This window comes from Balaenoptera ricei, chromosome 6, assembly GCF_028023285.1.
Source record: "Balaenoptera ricei isolate mBalRic1 chromosome 6, mBalRic1.hap2, whole genome shotgun sequence".
Taxonomy (NCBI): Eukaryota; Metazoa; Chordata; class Mammalia; order Artiodactyla; family Balaenopteridae; genus Balaenoptera; species Balaenoptera ricei.
Genome location: NC_082644.1, coordinates 73029244 through 73049838, shown reverse-complemented (window position 1 = coordinate 73049838; position 20595 = coordinate 73029244). Strand labels below are relative to the sequence as shown.

Here is a 20595-nt window from a genome sequence, read left to right as displayed (position 1 = left end):
TTAACTCTAGCTTCTTTTTGTAGCTGGAACCTATTTCTGTTTTGTATTCATCACCAGGTATTATAATCGCCAAAGCTGTCTGCCCTTGAAGGCTGGGATCATGGTTTAGAAACTTGCATCCCCCTTGCCTTGCACAGTGCCTGGTACATATCCAATAAATGCCAACTGGATCAGCGCCCTCAAATGTAGGCAGGGGTTGAATCACTGGAGTTCTTTGGGCACTTGAAGCATCAGAAGAAGGTGGAGAAGTTTGCAGGGGCAGATGAGGGCAGTAAAGATTCAAGGTGGAAAGAAGAAATGAGTTCTCCAAAGGCTGGGCATGCCAATGTCCAGGAGGCCCCTGATATTGGGAAGTGGGAGGATAATTATTTTCTTTCTAATCACTAAAAATTTACTACCTACTATGTTCCCTCTGTATTTGGCACTGGGGAATCAAAGATAAATGACATGTCCTCTTTTCTCAAGGACTTCATATTTATAAAGAATTGCTACACAGAATGACAGGTGCTATAATATGATAGATAGATAGATAGATAGATAGATAGATAGATAGATAGATAGATAGAAAGGGTACAGTGAGGATGATGGGAGAGGTTAATCACGCTTTATTACTCCCCTGCTTAAACCCCCCCAGTAGCATGCCAGTGCACTTGAAATAACTCTTTACCATGAGGTACCAGGCCCTGCCCTGCTAGCCCCTTCCCAACTTTCCATCCTCATCTCCTACCACATCATCCCTTACTCAGTTCACAAACATTATTTCTGTCTTTGAACACAGCAAGTCCTTTCTCACCTCAAGGCCCTGCCCTCAGATCTTCAGTTGGCTGCCTCTTTCTTTATCATTCAGACCTCAGTGCCCATATCACCTCCTCTGGCCACTATAGGAGGCCCTCTCTCCTCGGTCAGTTTCTCTGCCATTACCCTGTTTCATTTTCTTCATAAGACTTTTTGTTCCCTGATGTTATTTTATTTGTGTATTAACATAATTATTGTCTCTTCCCCTCTCCTTTCCCTCCACCCCCATGAGCTAGAATGGTGGCTTCCTGAGAACAGAGCAGCCTGTCTGGCTTGGCCACTGCTCTGCCTCTATGCCCAGAACATTGCCTGGAGGCTGGCACGTAATAGACATTCATTAGGTATGAACTTGCTTTGGGGAAGATAAGACAGATTCACCAAAGAAAAGTTAGGTGAAAAATATGCTGAGGATAGGGAAGGCAGTTAGGGCCAGTGTCAGGACTCTGGGGTGTTAGAATACAGGGTGGAGGTGAAGCGTGAAGGTGAGGCTTGGAGGAGTGATGTGGCCCAAGGGCTCTGTTTTTCAGGAGTAGGACTCAAGCACCAGAGTCTAGAGGCGGGGACAGGGGTGGGGGTGGGGTGGGGGGGGGTGACACCAGTTCCACCAGCAGGTGTGTGACCTAGGCAATCACCTAACACCACCCGCCTCCATCTCCTCATTTTTAAAAGAGCTGACAATAATCTCTCTAAAGACAATAGAAGAGTATGCTCTTTGTAGGCTAGTGTGAGTCATTATGTGGCAAATGCCTAGTAATGTCTGGTAGACAGTTCGCTAAGCAGTTGTACTATGTACTGGAGGGAGATCACTGAAGAGTTTGAGAAATAGGGCTACGGGATTCAGATTTGTATTTAGAAAGGTGAGCAGGTTGGCTCATAGCGAGGTGAGGATCGACTGGAGGGGACTGAGAAATTAGTCAAGGAAATTTTGTAGGCGAGAGGGACCGAGACAAGGTAGTGGCAGTGAGGATGATGCGAGAGTTATAAAGACAATGGACTTGGTCCTCAGTCTGGGGAAGGAGGTTAGGGAAAGAGGCAACTCAGTAATGATTCCTGGGCTGGGGACTTGGTGGTGCCTTTCAGCCATGCAGGAAATACAGGAGGCGGGGCCAGGTTTGGGAGCTGAGATGGGGAGGGAGGATAACGAGGCATGACTTGTTCAGCTGTGGCAGGTTGAGATTGAGTGCTGTGGGAACTCCAGGTGGAGCTACCCAGCCAGAAAAGCCCCACACCTTCCTGAACTGCAATATGATGCTAACACGCTTATTAGCCCTGTACTTATTCGTACTTAATGTTAGCGCTTAATAGTTAGTGTTTATAATCTTTACTTTTTAAGCAAATACCATGAGAAACATCTTTGTCCACATCTGAGTTTTTCCTTTGAGATTTCTATAAGTAGAGTTACTGGGGCAAAGGTATATTACCTTTTTAAGATTTTAATTCATCTTGCCAAATTGCTTTTCAAAAAGGTGGTACCAATCTCTATACCCACAATAACCTTGGATTCTTTCAAATCAACCTTAGTGGGGTTTTTAAATAAATATCACCCCCAAAGTTGCCAGGGTACAGGGAACCGTCGTCTCGTGTGCTACCGATGGACCGGACCACCAACGTCAGCTCCATCTTTAAAAGTTGGTAGTTGCCTTTGTCCTAGAGAAATCCCTCAAATCGATGTCTGTTATTAATTAACATGCCGCGAACACCACAACCCAAACTGTATTCTTGAAACCACGGTGGTGAGTGAAATAGAAATACTCCGTGCGTGCGGGAATACTCCCCTGAGGCCGGGGGAGGGGGTATAAGGACAATGCCCCCAGTGAATAGAAAGCTCCACTGTACCAAAAGTGCATTATTTTGACAGTATTTTTCCTTAAAGAAGTGGTTTCTTGTGACTTTCTTTACCATAACTCAGTGTATGGACATGCATGGAAATCTCATTTCCTTTGGATCAGTGCTCTATGAGATGGCACCATTTGCTGGTCAAATACAATTTTAACCCAGAATAAACTCAAATCTCTTTCTGACGCATGTATCGATAGATTTTCATCAAAGTGAAGAGGGAAAGTGCCATTTTCACTGAAGACAGTGTTTTGATCAGTTCTGCACATGGTTATCATGAATTCTTGGCTTGTTCAGGTGTTTTGGATGGTGGTTGTTGCATTGCTAACACTAACCACACACAGCTGACACGCCGCAGGACCGCAGTACCCAGGGAAGTATCTGGCATGTTTGGTATCCCTCCCTGTGAATGCTTTCTTTGTGCTCAGCAGACTTAGATTTGTACATGAGTGTGGTTTTTATCTGTTGTCTTTTCCAGAGAGTCCTTATAAAGGAAACTTGGATAGACTGTTGTTGTCTATGTGTTGTATTGAATTGAATATTTGTTTTGTATTTTGCATGATCCACTGGAGGCCACCTAACCTGGGGGCCCTCAGCACCAGCATTTGCCTCTTCTGTTCAGTGCATTAACCATCCATCTGGTCTGAATGGAGACTCATACTTGGAAAACTTTCTTATACCTAGTTCACAGTCACTGCTCTCAGGGGTTAAATGAGAGGAGGCCACAGTTTTTCAAAGAAGACAAGGTCTAATTAGTATGAAGTGGGACTCTTATCAAGGAAGGAAGCAATAAGGATTGATCATCTCTGCTAAACCACAATTGTTTTCTAGTGAGTATTAGTCAGTGGTGGATCCATCAAAGAATGGGAGAAAGATGATACTTCTGCTTTAAGATGAACGTGGTAGCTCCAAAATGGCCTCCTTTACTACTGGGACTGTCATAGTGTCTGAAGGAAATTGCTTTCATTGTGGTGGGAGTTGAGTAGAATATAATGCATCAAAACATTAGAGAGTCCATCAGATGTTCCTGGTCCTCCTGGAGCTTTCTGCTATTACATTAAAGAGTTCACTTCCCACTTTTGTCCATTTGTAAGATGAGCTCTCCAAAAGAACACTATGAGAAAACTACACATTTTTAAAAAATATTTATTTTATTTATTTAGGCCATGCCGGGTCTTAGTTGCGGCTCATGGGATCTTTAGTTGCAGCATGCGAGATCTTTTTAGTTGCGGCATGTGGGCTCCTTAGTTGTGGCATGCATGTGGGATCTAGTTCCCCGACCAGGGATCGAAACCGGGCCCCCTGCCTTGGGAGCTCGGAGTCTTACCCACTGGACCACCAGGGAAGTCCCTAAAAGTTTACACATGTTGAACCTGTTTACCATAAATGTCTTGAAATCATAGGGGTCCTGCCTGTTTTTGCTGTTCTTTACATCCTTTGTTTATTTCCATACACTGTACACAGATTATGCTATAAAGCTATTTTGTGATAAGAAGAATTGAGAGAGGTTGAAACCAAAGCTGTCTCTCTAGCTGCAAGTCCCTCTGAAAATAGGGAAAGAGACCTAGCCATATTTTAAAGAAATAAGTGTGTTATCCAATATCAGCTATAATGCTAATTCATAGAATCAAAGAATTTTAGATCCAGGGTGTATGAGGGAAGTGAGTATTAGAAATTAGCTAGTCTGTGTTTCTTTAAGTGCATTTGTCAGAACACTGGCCTGTAGGAAAAAAGTGTTTCCCAGTCAAATAAGTTTGTGAACCCAGCATCCTGTATCTTCCTCCCCTTGAATATTCACAATGAAAAGTCAACTCGAAGTCAGCATTTCCCAGACTTATTTGACCACGGAGTCTTTTCTTGTCTAGGTAATAGCTGTTAACATCCTGCTGTAGGAAATGAGTCCAGTCTCATGGTGGAGATCCGGAAAATTGAGCCACTTAACCGGAGGCAACAGAGCCAGCAATGCCAGGACGAGAACCCATTGATGGTTGATAGCCTCCCTCAGAATGGCTGCGAATTTGTATTGACAGCAACGGATTCAAAACATTCCAAGATTATTTTCCCTTGAAACTTATTTTAAAAATCGTTTCTAGTATAACTTAGATTTATCCCTTAGCAGATGGAAAATGTTGTCAATTGTCTCATTCAATTTGGTAGTACTCTCTATTCATATGCATCAGAAACAGAACCTGAATAGTAAGCGTGGTGGGAAACTAAAGGCTCAAGAGGCTCTCAGTCTGAGGGGTGGGGAAGGGAGAAAGCCAGTAAGCAATTACACAAGGAGATATGTAATTACAAATTACGACACGTGCTACGAAGATGATGAACTATGTGCTCTCACACTGAGCTTAAATTTGCAATCACTTTTTAACTGACCGAGATTCAGATGGGATCAATAACAGCTGTTTTTATGGTTATCTTGGTACTCAGCTCCTGACTACAGTCTGAACCACGTAATAGCCCCTCCCCCTTCTTGTTTTTCCAGCCGGGTGGAGCAGAATGAGAGCGCAGTGAGCCGGCCCAGCCTCTCTCCCAGCCGTCCCCGACGCCCACCATGAACCACTTGGAGGGGGCCGCGGAGGTGGAGGTGACGGACGAGGCGGCAGGCGGGGAGGTGAACGAGTCGGTGGAGGCCGACCTGGAGCACCCGGAGGTGGAGGACGAGCTGCAGCAGCACTATGCGGGCCGCCCCCCGCGCGGGCGCGCCGTCGAGGACCTCCGCGCCCAGCCCGGCCAGCAACAGCCGCAGCCGGAGGAGGAGGAGCGCGGGGAGTGCCTGGCGCGCTCCGCCAGCACGGAGAGCGGCTTCCACAACCACACGGACACGGCCGAGGGCGACGTGATCGCCGCGGCGCGCGACGGCTACGACGCCGAGCGCGCGCAGGACCCCGAGGACGAGAGCGCGTACGCAGTGCAGTACCGGCCCGAGGCCGAGGAGTACACGGAGCAGGCGGAGGCCGAGCACGCCGAGGCCACGCACCGCCGCGCGCTGCCCAACCACTTGCACTTCCACTCGCTGGAGCACGAGGAGGCCATGAACGCTGCCTACTCGGGCTACGTCTACACGCACCGGCTCTTCCACCGCGGCGAGGACGAGCCCTATGCCGAGCCCTACGCCGACTACGGGGGCCTCCAGGAGCACGTGTACGAGGAAATCGGGGACGCACCCGAGCTGGACGCGCGCGACGGCCTGCGGCTGTACGAGCAGGAGCGAGACGAGGCGGCCGCCTACCGCCAGGAGGCCCTGGGCGCGCGGCTGCACCACTACGACGAGCCCTCTGACGGCGAGTCCGACAGCCCCGAGAAGGAGGCCGAGTTCGCGCCCTACCCGCGCATGGACAGCTACGAGCAGGAAGAGGACATCGACCAGATCGTGGCCGAGGTCAAGCAGAGCATGAGCTCGCAGAGCCTCGACAAGGCGGCCGAGGACATGCCCGAAGCCGAGCAGGACCTGGAGCGCGCCCCCACCCCGGGCGGGGGCCGCCCGGACAGCCCCGGGCTGCAGGCGCTGGCGGGGCAGCAGAGGGCGGCTGGCGGCGAGGCGGTGCAGCGGTACAGCAAGGAGAAGAGGGATGCCATCTCGCTGGCCATCAAGGACATCAAGGAGGCCATCGAGGAGGTGAAAACCAGGACCATACGTTCGCCTTATACCCCCGACGAGCCCAAAGAGCCCATCTGGGTCATGCGCCAGGACATTAGTCCCACCAGGGATTGTGACGACCAGAGGCCGGTGGATGGAGATGTAAGTGTGTGCGGGTTCAGGCCCGCTCAGCTCCACGCGCGGCCAGGAGGGGAGACGGGCGCTCGGTGGCCTCATTTGTCATTGGGAAATGACTTGATGAGAGAAACGATCTGTGGGGATGCTCAGAAACAGCTTGTGCTTAAGCGCCCCTGAGTGAAACACAGGTGGGAGGGAGTTAAGTGTTGAGAGGTTGCCGTAAATCAGTGGTTCTCAAACTGTTCCTGGAGCACTTGTTCAGAAATTGATTTCCAGGCGCACCGCTTCCCATCCCCTAGTTTCCCACTTAGAAGGTATGGGGCGGGGCCTGAGAATTTGTATTTCTAACGTCAAATGAAAAACAAGTCTGGATTAAGGAGAGACTTTATTGGAAAGGATTATTGCAAATGGGAAAGGTCCTGTTGTAACAGGGGAAGGGGGACTGTTGCAGTAGCAGAACCTCTGTAAGATCTGCAAGCGTCTCTAGAGTTAGGCACAAAGGGGGTTCTTTTGGAGGGGGGAGTAAACAAGGCTTGGAAGAACAAGGTGTGAGGAAGTGGGATGAAGCATGGCTTGGACGCATTGCCCATGAGAGAGTATTTTAACCTGACACCAGCCTATTCCCAGGAGGAGCTGTTGAGTAGGGGTGGTAAGCTGGCCAAAGTTCAGGGACCTGGAAGAAGGCGAGGAGCTTAATCAAAGGCTGGTTAATAAGCATTTTGTCTTGATTAATCAGCAGTTCAACTAACCATTTGTCAGGCAAAGAATGTAAATTTGGAGGGTCTGTGTCTGGCCTTGTCATAGGTAAACAAGGGGGCACCTGTGAGCTACTCAAGTCTTATGGGAAGGTAGGTTCTTTGCCTAAGCCATTTCCAGAACACAAAACGAGGAGAGGGGAGCCCTTATTTGCTGTTTTCCAGGATCTCGGGGCTCAGGTGAAACTCAACGTTGTCGCTAATAAGTTCCCAGGTGATGTTAATGCTGCTGGTCCCAGGACCACAATTTGAGAACCACTGCCTTAAAGCAACCCCTTAAAAGTTTGGGATGGATAGTGTGGCCTCTTTGGAGGAAATCGAGGAAATCCTTCTGGGCCCTTTCCGGGGGTGTCTGCAGTTTTTTCACTGTGACTTTCAGGAAGGGCTTAGTTTTCATCTCTGGTGGTACCAGAGTGTCCTCACCTCACAAAAGACATGTTTTTGAACTGAAATATACTTTCTTGTGAAGAGCTACAGAAAGCTATTGCTGCCCTGTCTGCATTTTATTTTCTGTTTTTGAAATACCTAAGAAATTTGATAACTCAGCAAGCTTGAGTGTCACAGTCTATTCAAAATAAATCAAGAAGGCTAACCTTTACCCCCACTACCTGGCTCTAAAGATTCTCTTTCTCCTCTGACTCTCACTTTTCCATTCTCTTGAATAATTTTTAAGCACTTTCATTTAAAATGGGAGCTTGGGGTAAAAGAAGGGTCAAGAGGTTAAATTCCGTTTCATTTAATTCTGCATTTTATGATTGCACCAGCCTATTTCTCGGTATATCTTTTGGAGTGAGAAACAATTATTGGAAGCTGTTTGTTCATTTTACTTAAATAGGTAAAGGGCTATGCAGGTCAGAAAGGTATCATTCGCCTGCTCTTTTAGTAACAAGTCAGCATTGGCTGTTAGCTGATGAAATCGCGGGCACCTTTAAGGCAAGGTTGGGAAGGGATCTGCATCCTCCCAGCCAGGGGGCAGCATTGGGTCAGTTAGTTTAGCATGCTTGGTGTCTCCCTCTGCTTTCCAGGCTTCAAAGTCAAACAGTTAAAAATAGGTGCGCTCATGTGCAGAATTCTCGGTGACCTCCCGCTGTCTCCAGGTTCCTTCTGGCTTGGAGGGATGGAGTGCAGCAAGTATTTTGCAAATGTAGTGGAAATGGAGCAGGTTTTTAAAAGTAGGGAGCTGTCAAGAGGCCGAGTTCTACATCCTTTTTAGAAACTTGGAAAGCCATCCCAGAAAAAGATGCAGGAGCATTCAGTCCAGATGCTGGCCTCTTCCTTCAGCTCTCTCACCTGCACCAGCTCCATGAAACTACCGGCTTAACTACCTGGTCCCTGCAGCCTCACGATGAACCCATCACCCAGCCTCCACTAGGGCTGGGGGCTTGCTTTTATCCATTTGAACTAGGAAAACAGCTTAACCCTCTTGCAAGATGTTTCATTCAGGAGGTAGAATTGATTCCAGAATATTGGGTGATGCTTTAGAAACCCATCCAGTCAGAAATTCAACTTGACACTAAGAAATTGGTTAGTAGGGCTTTCTGGGTTATGAATAGTTATACAAAGCAAACCCAAAAACCTGTGCTTTAAAATATTCCACCAGTTGTCTTTAAGCCATTTGAATTTGTGGGTTGCATTTCATCTGTCATGCTGCCACATTTACAGGAAAGACCTTCATTTGCTACCTCTTTGATGGGATCATGGGGGGAAACACATACATTCTGTGGATTTCTACCTCAGCATCAAAAAATATTTACTGAATGCTCATTCCATGTATACTGTTGTAGAAAATGGAAAAGCACTATTAAAAGCCATGTGGCCTGAAGTCTTTCTGGAAGGTACTTGTTAAAAATACAAATTAATTACTACCTTTCTTTTCCAAACCAGAATACCTAAGATGGGGTCCAGTGATCTGGGGTTTTGTTCATTGGGTTTGTTTTTGTTTTGTAAATTCTCCCTGTGATTCTAGAGTATGTAAAAAATTAAGAACCACTGATTTAAAGGACAAGTATCATCTGGGTATTTTCCCCATGTTTGCTCTATGGATTAGAGACCTAGCTAATTAGAGACCTAGACCTAAACCACAGGTGTGGTTTCATGGAAGGGGCTCTCCCACTGTGGTTTTGGTCAACAGGCCTGGAAAAGGGGCCCTGGAATTCTTGTTACAGAAGCAGCGCGTTCTCAAAATAGCAACATCAGAAACTACAGTGATGCAAATAGATGGAAATAAAAACCACCTGTACTACTACTTGCCAGAGATATCTGCTGATAGCTAAATCTGCTCTAAATACTTTTTTTTAAAATTATTTATTTATTTTTATTTATTTTATTTATGGCTGTGCTGGGTCTTCGTTTCTGTGCGAGGGCTTTCTCTAGTTGCGGCAAGTGGGGGCCACTCTTTATCGCGGTGCGCGGGCCTCTCACTATCACGGCCTCTCTTGTTGCGGAGCACAGGCTCCAGACACGCAGGCTCAGTAGTTGTGGCTCACGGGCCTAGTTGCATGTGGGATCTTCCCAGACCAGGGCTCAAACCCGTGTCCCCTGCATTGAGGCAGATTCTCAACCACTGTGCCACCAGGGAAGCCCCTAAACAGTACTTTTTTTTTCTTTTTTTTTTAAACATCTTTATTGAAGTATAATTGCTTTACAATGGTGTGTTAGTTTCTGCTCCTAAACACTACTTTTAATTCACTCGGAACTTTAGCATTTTTCTCATACTTGGAGGAAACTGGCATCTGTTTGCAAGTGAATCCTACAGAATGTGAAAATAGGATTGCTCGTTAGCAAGGACTTACTGAACGTAGACTAGATGCTCAGCAGTGAGTGAATGTAATTGTTTTCTGAAAAAAGTACTTATAAATGCTTTGCTTCTAGTAAAGACTCTTTTCTAGGTATGTGTTTGAAAACTACCACCCAGCCCCCTTCTTGAAAAGTATTGTTAATGAGTGACCAGTTCTGAAAAGTTCTGCAGCCTACCCGTCTCTCTTTAGACAACAAACTCATTCTGAGTAGAGAACAGAGGGGGGGTGGAATCAGAAAGATGGATGGGAGCAAGCACACAGCATAATGGGAGGGTTTTGGCTACTCGGAGTGGTGTGTTGTACAGTTTGAATTGGTCTTTATCACTGCTCCCTCTTAAAGCTACACTAAACAGACATACACTGATATGTATAAAATACATAACTAGTAAGAACCTGCTGTTTAAAAATAAATAAATAAAACAAAATTTGAAAAAAAAGCTACACTAAAATGACAGTAAAATGATAAAAATACGTAAAGCCGCAATCACCAGGAGACAGAGGAAACAGCTGCAGATGAGAACAACAAAATTCTGGAACACCGTAGTGGTGACTGGCTGTGGTAGACATTAGTGCCCCTCCCCCATATTGCCAGTTGTCCTCTGCTTTCAAGCCCAGCGGTGACTGCACTGCACCTCCTCGTCCCCTAGGAGCGAGGCAAGGCCAGTGAAACGGGAGCAGTGAAGTGTGATGTTGCTTCTAGGCAGGAACAGCTCAGAGCACCTTCTTCCCCTGAAGCCTCAGGTTAAGATGGCGGTGTCACAGGATGGCAGAGCCTCTGTCCGTACGGGTCCCAAGTGACCGTGATGAGCCGGGCTCTCTCCTGCCCCTGTGCACATGTAGTGTGAGACAGGAAGCAACCTTTGTTGTTTTAAGCCTTGGGGATTTGGGGTGGTTTGTTGCCACAGCACAGCCTGGTCGATTCTCACTCATACGCTGATGAGGTTTCTGTGTTCCCTACTCTGCGAAGTGTCTGTGAGGAGTTGTGCCGTGGACCCCCAAGAAAGGCTGAGGAATTTGAGACACCAGATACCTCCGATGGCAGGAGTATGGCTGAAAAAGAAAAGAGGATTGTTTGAAGGTGTGTCACAGGAGAAATTAGACTCCAAATCCCTTCTCCAGCCCATGCCACCAAGTTTCCACTTCTCCTCCACCCCCTACGGAAGGTGGGAGGTTTACTGTAAAGAGAGGGTGAACCAGAGAAGTGCTGGAACTGGGGACACTAGCCACAGCTGAAAAAGGGGGTAAGGGGTGCCTTATGGAACACAGGGCCCACTAAGCAGTGAGACTCTGAGAAGGCCTTGGAATTCTTAGCCATCAGGCTTAGAACCTACCCCCTCCCAGCCCCCAGCCCCAGCCGGAGATTAGACTATTCCTCTCTGAGGAAACAGAAAGACCCAAGAGTAGGTACCTACAGTTACTCATGTTTGGGGCTTTTCCAGCATAAAATCTGGTTCCCTACCTGATCACCACACAGTGAAGGTTACTGCTGCTCATGGATCTTCCAACAGGCTTTTTGGGACCCACTGTTAAATATGAGTGGATATCCAAGGATCTCCGGACATTTGACGAACATCTCTTAACATGAAAGACAAAGACACAAAAAAAGCAAATGGAAAAGGAACTTGGAGAAATAAAGGCAGTACTCAGAGCAGGATAAAACACTCATCAATATCCTCAGAAGGGTAGGAGAAGATAGGGGAGCCACTAAATTAGAATAGGATGCCATTCTTAAAAAAGAACATTACAAAAAATTTTTTTTTCTTTTTTTTCTTTTTTTTTTTAATGTCTGAAACAATTATATTAACGTATTTCCATACAAATAACCCAATGAAAGTTTAGTATTAGTTGTTTTGTTTGTTTGTTTGTTTATACTGCAGGTTCTTATTAGGCATCAATTTTATACACATCAGTGTATACATGTCAATCCCAATCGCCCAATTCAGCACACCACCATCCCCACCCCACTGCAGTTTTCCCCCCTTGGTGTCCATATGTCCATTCTCTACATCTGTGTCTCAACTTCTGCCCTGCAAACCGGCTCATCTGTACCATTTTTCTAGGTTCCACATACATGCATTAATATACGATATTTGTTTTTCTCTTTCTGACTTACTTCACTCTGTATGACAGTCTCTAGATCCATCCACTTCTCAACAAATGACTCAATTTCGTTCCTTTTTATGCCTGAGTAATATTCCATTGTATATATGTACCACTTCTTCTTTATCCATTCGTCTGTTGATGGGCATTTAGGTTGCTTCCATGACCTGGCTATTGTAAATAGTGCTGCAATGAACATTCGGGTGCATGTGTCTTTTTGAATTATGGTTTTCTCTGGGTATATGCCCAGTAGTGGGATTGCTGGGTCATATGGTAATTCTATTTTTAGTTTTTTAAGGAACCTCCATATTGTTCTCCATAGTGGCTGTATCAATTTACATTCCCACCAACAGTGCAAGAGGGTTCCCTTTTCTCCACACCCTCTCCAGCATTTGTTGTTTGTAGATTTTCTGATGATGCCCATTCTAACAGGAGTGAGGTGATACCTCATTGTACTTTTGATTGAATTTCTCTAATAATTAGTGATGTTGAGCATCTTTGCATGTGCTTCGTGGCCGTCTGTATGTCTTCTTTGGAGAAATGTCTATTTAGGTCTTCTGACCATTTTTGGATTGGGGTGTTTGTTTCTTTAATATTGAGCTGAATGAGCTGTTTATATATTTTGGAGATTAATCCTTTGTCTGTTGATTCGTTTGCAAATATTTTCTCCCATTCTGAGGGTTGTCTTTTTGTCTTGTTTATGGTTTCCTTTGCTGTGCAAAAGCTTTGAAGTTTCATTAGGTCCCATTTGTTTATTTTTGTTTTTATTTCCATTACTCTAGGAGGTGGATCAAAAAAGATCTTGCTGTGATTTATGTCAAAGAGTGTTCTTCCTATGTTTTCCTCTAAGAGTTTTATAGTGTCCAGTCTTATATTTAGGTCTCTAATCCATTTTGAGTTTATTTTTGTGTATGGTGTTAGGGAGTATTCTAATTTCATTCTTTTACATGTAGCTGTCCAGTTTTCCCAGCACCACTTATTGAAGACACTGTCTTTTCTCCATTGTATATCTTTGCCTCCTTTGTCATAGATTAGTTGACCATAGGTGCGTGGGTTAATCTCTGGGCTTTCTATCTTGTTCCATTGATCTATGTTTCTGTTTTTGTGCCAGTACCATATTGTCTTGATTACTGTAGCTTTGTAGTAGAGTCTGAAGTCAGGGAGTCTGATTCCTCCAGCTCCATTTTTTTCCCTCAAGACTGCTTTGGCTATTCGGGGTCTTTTGTGTCTCCATACAAATTTTAAGATGATTTGTTCTAGCTCTGTAAAAAATGCCATTGGTAATTTGATAGGGATTGCATTGAATCTGTAGATTGCTTTGGGTAGTATACTCATTTTCACAATGTTGATTCTTCCAATCCAAGAACATGGTATATCTCTCCATCTGTTGGTATCATCTTTAATTTCTTTCATCAGTGTCTTATAGTTTTCTGCATACAGGTCTTTTGTCTCCCTAGGTAGGTTTATTCCTAGGTATTTTATTCTTTTTGTTGCAGTGGTAAATGGGAGTGTTTCCATAATTTCTCTTTCAGATTTTTCATCATTAGTGTATAGGAATGCAAGAGATTTCTGTGCATTAATTTTGTATCCTGCAACTTTACCATATTCATTAATTAGCTCTAGCAGTTTTCTGGTGGCAGTTTTAGGATTCTCTATGTATAGTATCATGTCATCCGCAAACAGTGACAGTTTTACTTCTTCTTTTCCAATTTGTATTCCTTTTATTTCTTTTTCTTCCCTGATTGCCGTGGCTAGGACTTCCAGAACTATGTTGAATAATAGTGGTGAGAGTGGACATCCTTGTCTCGTTCCTGATCTTAGAGGAAATGCTTTCAGTTTTTCACCATTGAGAATGATGTTTGCTGTGGGTTTGTCATATATGGCCTTTATTATGTTGAGGTAGGTTCCCTCTATGCCCACTTTCTGGAGAGTTTATCATAAATGGGTGTTGAATTTTGTCAAAAGCTTTTTCTGCATCTATTGAGATGATCATATGGTTTTTATCATTCAATTTGTTAATATGGTGTATCACATTGATTGATTTGCGTATATTGAAGAATCCTTGCATCCCTGGGATAAATCCCACTTGATCGTGGTGTATGATCCTTTTAATGTGTTGTTGGATTCTGTTTGCTAGTATTTTGTTGAGGATTTTTGCATCTATATTCATCAGTGATATTGGTCTGTAATTTTCTTTTTTTGTAGTGTCTTTGGTTTTGTATCAGGGTGATGGTGGCCTCATGGAATGAGTTTGGGAGTGTTCCTTCCTCTGCAATTTTTTGGAAGAGTTTGAGAAGGATAGGTGTTAGCTCTTCTCTAAATGTTTGATAGAATTCACCTGTGAAGCCATCTGGTCCTGGACTTTTGTTTGTTGGAAGATTTTTAATCACAGTTTCAATTTCATTACTTGTGATTGGTCTGTTCATATTTTCTATTTCTTCCTGGTTCAGTCTTGGAAGGTTATACCTTTCTAAAAATTTGTCCATTTCTTCCAGGTTGTCCATTTTATTGGCATAAAGTTGCTTGTAGTAGTCTCTTAGGATGCTTTGTATTTCTGCGGTGTCTGTTGTAACTTCTCCTTTTTCATTTCTGATTTTATTGATTTGAGTCCTCTCCCTCTTTTTCTTGATGAGTCTGGCTAATGGCTTTCAATTTTGTTTATCTTCTCAAAGAACCAACTTTTAGTTTTATTCATCTTTGCTATTGTTTTCTTTGTTTCTATTTCATTTATTTCTGCTCTGATCTTTATGATTTCTTTCCTTCTGCTAACTTTGGGTTTTGTTTGTTCTTCTTTCTCTAGTTTCTTTAGGTGTAAGGTTAGATTGTTTACTTGAGCTTTTTCTTGTTTCTTTAGGTAGGCTTGTATAGCTATAAACTTCCCTCTTAGAACTGCTTTTGCTGCATCCCATAGGTTTTGGGTCGTCGTGTTTTCATTGTCATTTGTCTCTAGGTATTTTTTTATTTCCTCTTTGATTTCTTCAGTGATCTCTTGGTTATTTAGTAACGTATTGTTTAGCCTCCATGTGTTTGTCTTTTTTACGTTTTTTTTCCTGTAATTCATTTCTAATCTCATAGCGTTGTGGTCAGAAAAGATGCTTGATATGATTTCAATTTTCTTAAATTTACTGAGGCTTGATTTGTGACCCAAGATGTGATCTATCCTGGAGAATGTTCCGTGCGCACTTGAGAAGAACGTGTAATCTGCTGTTTTTGGATGGAATGTCCTATATATATCAATTAAATCTATCTGGTCTATTGTGTCATTTAAAGCTTGTGTTTCCTTATTTATTTTCATTTTGGATGATCTGTCCATTGGTGTAAGTGAGGTGTTAAAGTCCCCCACTATGATTGTGTTACTGTCAGTTTCCTCTTTTAGAGCTGTTAGCAGTTGCCTTACGTATTGAGGTGCTCCTATGTTGGGTGCATATATATTTATAATTGTTATATCTTCTTCTTGGATTGATCCCTTGATCATTATGTAGTGTCCTTCCTTGTCTCTTGTAACATTCTTTATTTTAAAGTCTATTTTATCTGATATGAGTATAGCTACTCCAGCTTTCTTTTGATTTCCATTTGCATGGAATATCTTCTTCCATCCCCTCATTTTCAGTCTGTATGTGTCCCTAGGTCTAAAGTGGGTCTCTTGTAGACAGCATATATATGGGTCTTGTTTTTGTATCCATTCAGCCAGTCTATGTCTTTTGGTTGGGGCATTTAATCCATTCACATTTAAGGTAATTATCGATATATATGTTCCTATGACCATTTTCTTAATTGTTTTGGGTTTGTTTTTGTAGGTCCTTTTCTTCTCTTGTGTTTCCCACTTAGAGAAGTTCCTTTAGCATTTGTTGTAGAGCTGGTTTGGTGGTGCTGAATTCTCTTAGCTTTTGCTTGTCTGTAAAGCTTTTGATTTCTCCATCAAATCTAAATGAGATCCTTGCGGTAGAGTAATCTTGGTTGTAGGTTCTTCCCTTTCATCACTTTAAATATATCATGCCACTCCCTTCTGACTTGCAGAATTTCTGCTGAGAAATCAGCTGTTAACCTTATGGGAGTTCCCTTTTATGTTATTTGTCGTTTTTCCCTTGCTGCTTTCAATAATTTTTCTTTGTCTTTAATTTTTGCCAATTTGATTACTATGTGTCTCGGCGTGTTTCTCCTTGGGTTTATCCTGTATGGGACTCTCTGCGCTTCCTGGACTTGGGTGGCTATTTCCTTTCCAATGTTAAGGAAGTTTTTGACTATAATCTCTTCAAATATTTTCTCGGGTCCTTTCTCTCTCTCTTCCCCTTCTGGGACCCCTATAATGCGAATGTTGTTGCATTTAATGTTGTCCCAGAGGTCTCTTAGGCTGTCTTCATTTCTTTTCATTCTTTTTTCTTTAGTCTGTTCCGCAGCAGTGAATTCCACCATTCTTGTCTTCCAGGTCACTTATCCGTTCTTCTGCCTCAGTTATTCTGCTATTGATTCCTTCTAGTGTAATTTTCATTTCAGTTATTGTATTGGTCATCTCTGTTTGTTTGTTCTTTAATTCTTCTAGGTCTTTGTTAATCATTTCTTGCATCTTCTCAATCTTTGCCTCCATTCTTATTCCGAGGTCCTGGATCATCTTCACTATCATTATTCTGAATTCTTTTTCTGGAAGGTTGCCTATCTCCACTTCATTTAGTTGTTTTTCTGGGGTTTTTTCTTGTTCCTTCATCTGGTACATAGCCCTCTGCCTTTTCATCTTGTCTATCTTTCTGTAACTGTGGTTTTTGGTCCACAGGCTGCAGGATTGTAGTTTTTCTTGCTTCTGCTGTCTGCCCTCTGGTGGTTGAGGCTATCTAAGAGGCTTGATGGGAGGCTCTGGTGGTGGGTAGAGCTGACTGTTGCTGTGGCGGTCAGAGCTCAGTAAAACTTTAATCCACTTGACTGTTGATAGGTGGGGCTGGGTTCCCTCCCTGTTGGTTGTTTTGCCTGAGGCAACCCAACACTAGAGCCTACCTGGGCTCTTTGGTGGGGTTAATGGCAGACTCTGGGAGGGTTCACGCCAAGGAGCACTTCCCATAACCTCCACTGCCAGTGTCCTTGTCCCCATGGTGAAACAGAGCCACCCCCCGCCTCTGCAGGAGACCCCCCCAACACCAGCAGGTAGGTCTGGTTCAGTCTCCCCCAGGGTCACTGCTCCTTCCCCTGGGTCCCGATGCGCACACTACTTTGTGTGTGCCCTCCAAGAGTGGGGTCTCTGTTTCCCCCAGTCCTGTCGAAGTCCTGCAGTCAATTCCCACTAGGCTTCAAAGTCTGATTCTCTAGGAATTCTCTAGGAATTCCTCCTCCCGTTGCCGGACCCCCAGGTTGGGAAGCCTGACGTGGGGCTCAGAAGCTTCACTCCAGTGGGTGGACTTCTGTGGTATAAGTGTTCGCCAGTCTGTGAGTCACCCACCCAGCAGTTATGGGATTTGATTTTACTCTGATTGCGCCCCTCCTGCCGTCTCACTGTGGCTTCTCCTCTGTCCTTGGACGTGGGGTATCCTCCTTGGTGAAGTCCAGGGTCTTCCTGTCAGTGATTGTCCAGCAGCCAGTTGTGATTCTGGTGCTCTCGCAAGAGGGAGTGAGAGCACGTACTTCTACTCCGCCATCTTGGTTAATCCACCCAAAAATTTTTAATTAAAAAATGGCAGCAGGAATTTTTTAAATCCTTTAGTAGGAAGGTTAGAAGACAAAGTAGAGGAAATCTTCAAGAAAGTAGAATAATTAAGGCAATGGATGGAAAGAAGTAGGAACATAGATAAAATTGAGAAATTGTGAAAGACTGTTTCCTAAGCAAAGGACATGAGAGTTTCCTGATTAAAAGATTCCACTGGGTGCCTAGAACAATGAAATAAAAAAGATCCACAGAAATTTCAGAACAGAAGGGAGAAAGAGAACATCCTCCACGCTTTCAGAGAGGTAAAAACAGGTTACAAATGATCAGGAATCAAAATGGTGATGGACTCCTCAAAAGCAACACTGGAAACTGGGAGGCCTACACCCAGTCTAATTTCCAATTAAGTGTGAAGGTGGAATAAAGATGTTTTCAGTTGCACAGAGTCCCAGAAAATTTACCTCCCAAGCACCTTTACTCAGGAAGCTACTAAAGGATTGCTTCCCCAAAATGGGAGTGTAAATCAAACTCAAGAAAGAAGATGGGATCCGGGAAACGGAATCTAACAGGGGAAACAGGCAAAGCAATGCCCAGGGTGATGGGGGAGGAGATGACAACCGTGTAACAGGACAAGGCAGCAGCCAGTCCAGGGTGGACCAGAACTTGGGGGACTCCAGGTAGGAGGTTTCCAAAAATGCTGGAAATGAGAGATTTCCTAATATTTTTTTTTAATATTTAAATCTATATTTAATTAGAACTTTTTTATCTTTGAAGGATATACTACTTCTTAAATTTTTTATTTTATATTGGAGTATAGTTGATTAACAATGTTGTGTTAGTTTCAGGTGTACAGCAAAGTGATTCAGTTATACATATACATGTATCTATTCTTTTTCAAATTCTTTTCCCATTTAGGTTTTTACAGAACATTGAGCAGAGTTCCCTGTGCTGGACAGTAGATCCTTGTTGGTTATCTATTTTGAATATGGCAGTGGGTACATGTCAATCCCAAACTCCTAATCTATCCCTCCCCCGCACCCTCCCCCCATGGTAACCATAAATTCATTCTCTAAGTCTGTGAGTTTTTCTGTTTTGCAAATAATTTCATTTGTGTCATTTTTTTGGATTCCACATATAAGTGATATCATCTAATATTTGTCTTTCTCTGTTTGACTTACTTCACTTACCATCCATGTCACTGCAGATGGCATTATTTCATTCTTTTTAATGGCTGAGTAATATTCCATTGTATATATGTACTACATCTTCTTTATCCATTCATCTGTTGATGGACATTTAGGTTGCTCCCATGGCTTGGCTGTTGTAAATAGCACTGCAGTGAACATTGGGGTGCATATATCCTTTCCAACCATGTTTTTCATCAGATATATGCCTGGGAGTGGGATTGCTGGTTCATATGGTAGCTCTATTTTTTTAGTTTTTTAAGGAACCTCCATATTGTTCTCCATAGAGGCTGTACCAATTTACATTCTCACCAACAATGTAGGAGGGTTCCCTTTTCTCCACACCCTCTCCAGCATTTATTGTTTGTAGACTTTTTGATGATGGCCATTCTGACTGGTGTGAGGTGATACCTCATTGTAGTTTTGATTTGCATTTCTCTAATAATTAGCAATGTTGAGCATCTTTACATGTGCCTCTTGACCATCTGTATGTCTTCTTTGGAGAAATATGTATTTAGATCTTCTGCCCATTTTTTTGATTGGGTTGTTTGTTTTTTTTGATATTGAGCCGCATGAGCTGTTTGTAAATTTTGGAGATTAATCCCTTGTTGGTCACATCATTTGCAAATATTTTCTCCCATTCTATGGGTTGTCTTTTCATTTTGTTTATGGTTTCCTTTGCTGTTCAAAAGCTTTGAAGTTTCATTAGGTCCCATTTGTTTATTTTTGTTTTTATTTTCATAACTCTAGAAGGTGGATCAAAAAAGATGGTGCTGCAATTTATGTCAGAGTGCTCTGCCTATGTTTCTGTTTAAGAGTTTTTATAGTATCTGACCTTACATTTAGGTCTTTAATCCATTTTGAGTTTATTTTTGTGTATGGTGTTAGACCGTGTTCTAGTTTCATTCTTTTACATGTAGCTGTCCAGTTTTCCTATCACCACTTATTGAAGAGACTGTCTTTCCTCCATTGTATTCTTGCCTCCTTTGTCATAGAGTAATTGACTATAAGTGTGTGGGTTTATTCCTGGGCTTTCTGTCCTTTTCCATTGATCTATATTTATCTTTGTGCCAGTACCATACTGTTTTAATGACTGTAGCTTTGTAGTATAGTCTGAAGTCACGGTGCCTGATTCCTCCAGCTCCATTTTTCTCTGAAGATTGCTTTGGCTATTCAGGGTCTTTTGTGCTTCCATGCAAATTTTAAGATTTTTTGTTCTAGTTCTGTGAAAAATGCCATTGGTAATTTGATAGGGATTTCATTGAATCTGTAGACTGCCTTGGGTAGTATAGTCATTTTGACAGTATTGATTCTTCCAGTCCAAGAACATGGTATATCTTTCCATCTGTTTGTGTCATTTTCGATTTCTTTCATCAGCATCTTGTATCAATAGTTTTAGGAGTACAGGTCTTTTGCCTCCTCAGGTAGGTTTATTCCTAGGTATTTTATTCTTTTTGACGCGATGGTAAATGGGATTTTTTCTTTACTTTCTCTTTCTGATCTTTTGTTGTTAGTGTATAGAAGTGCAACAGATTTCTGTGTATTACTTTTGTATCCTGCAACTTTACCAGATTCATTGATGAGCTCTAGTAGTTTTCTGGTAGAATCTTTAGGATTTTCTATGAGTAGTATTATATCATCTGCAAACAGTGACAGTTTTACTTCTTCTTTTTTGATTTGGATTCCTCTTATTTCCTTTTCTTCTCTGATTGCCATGGCTAGGACTTCCAAAATTATGTTGAATAAAAGTGGCAAGAGTGGACATCCTTGTCTTGTTCCTGAT

The 20595-nt window shown here is 43.1% G+C and overlaps 1 protein-coding gene across 2 annotated transcripts in view; it reads left to right on the top strand.

Moving 5' to 3' along the window:
- APBA1 (amyloid beta precursor protein binding family A member 1) overlaps positions 1-20595 on the top strand; it is a 243280-nt gene that overhangs the window by 149757 nt on the left and 72928 nt on the right. For both annotated transcript variants that reach the window (XM_059924869.1, XM_059924868.1), the window contains exon 2: positions 5117-6373. In XM_059924869.1, coding sequence (XP_059780852.1) covers positions 5186-6373 — 1188 coding nt within the window. In that variant the 5' untranslated portion in view covers positions 5117-5185. The remainder of the gene's footprint in view (positions 1-5116; positions 6374-20595) is intronic.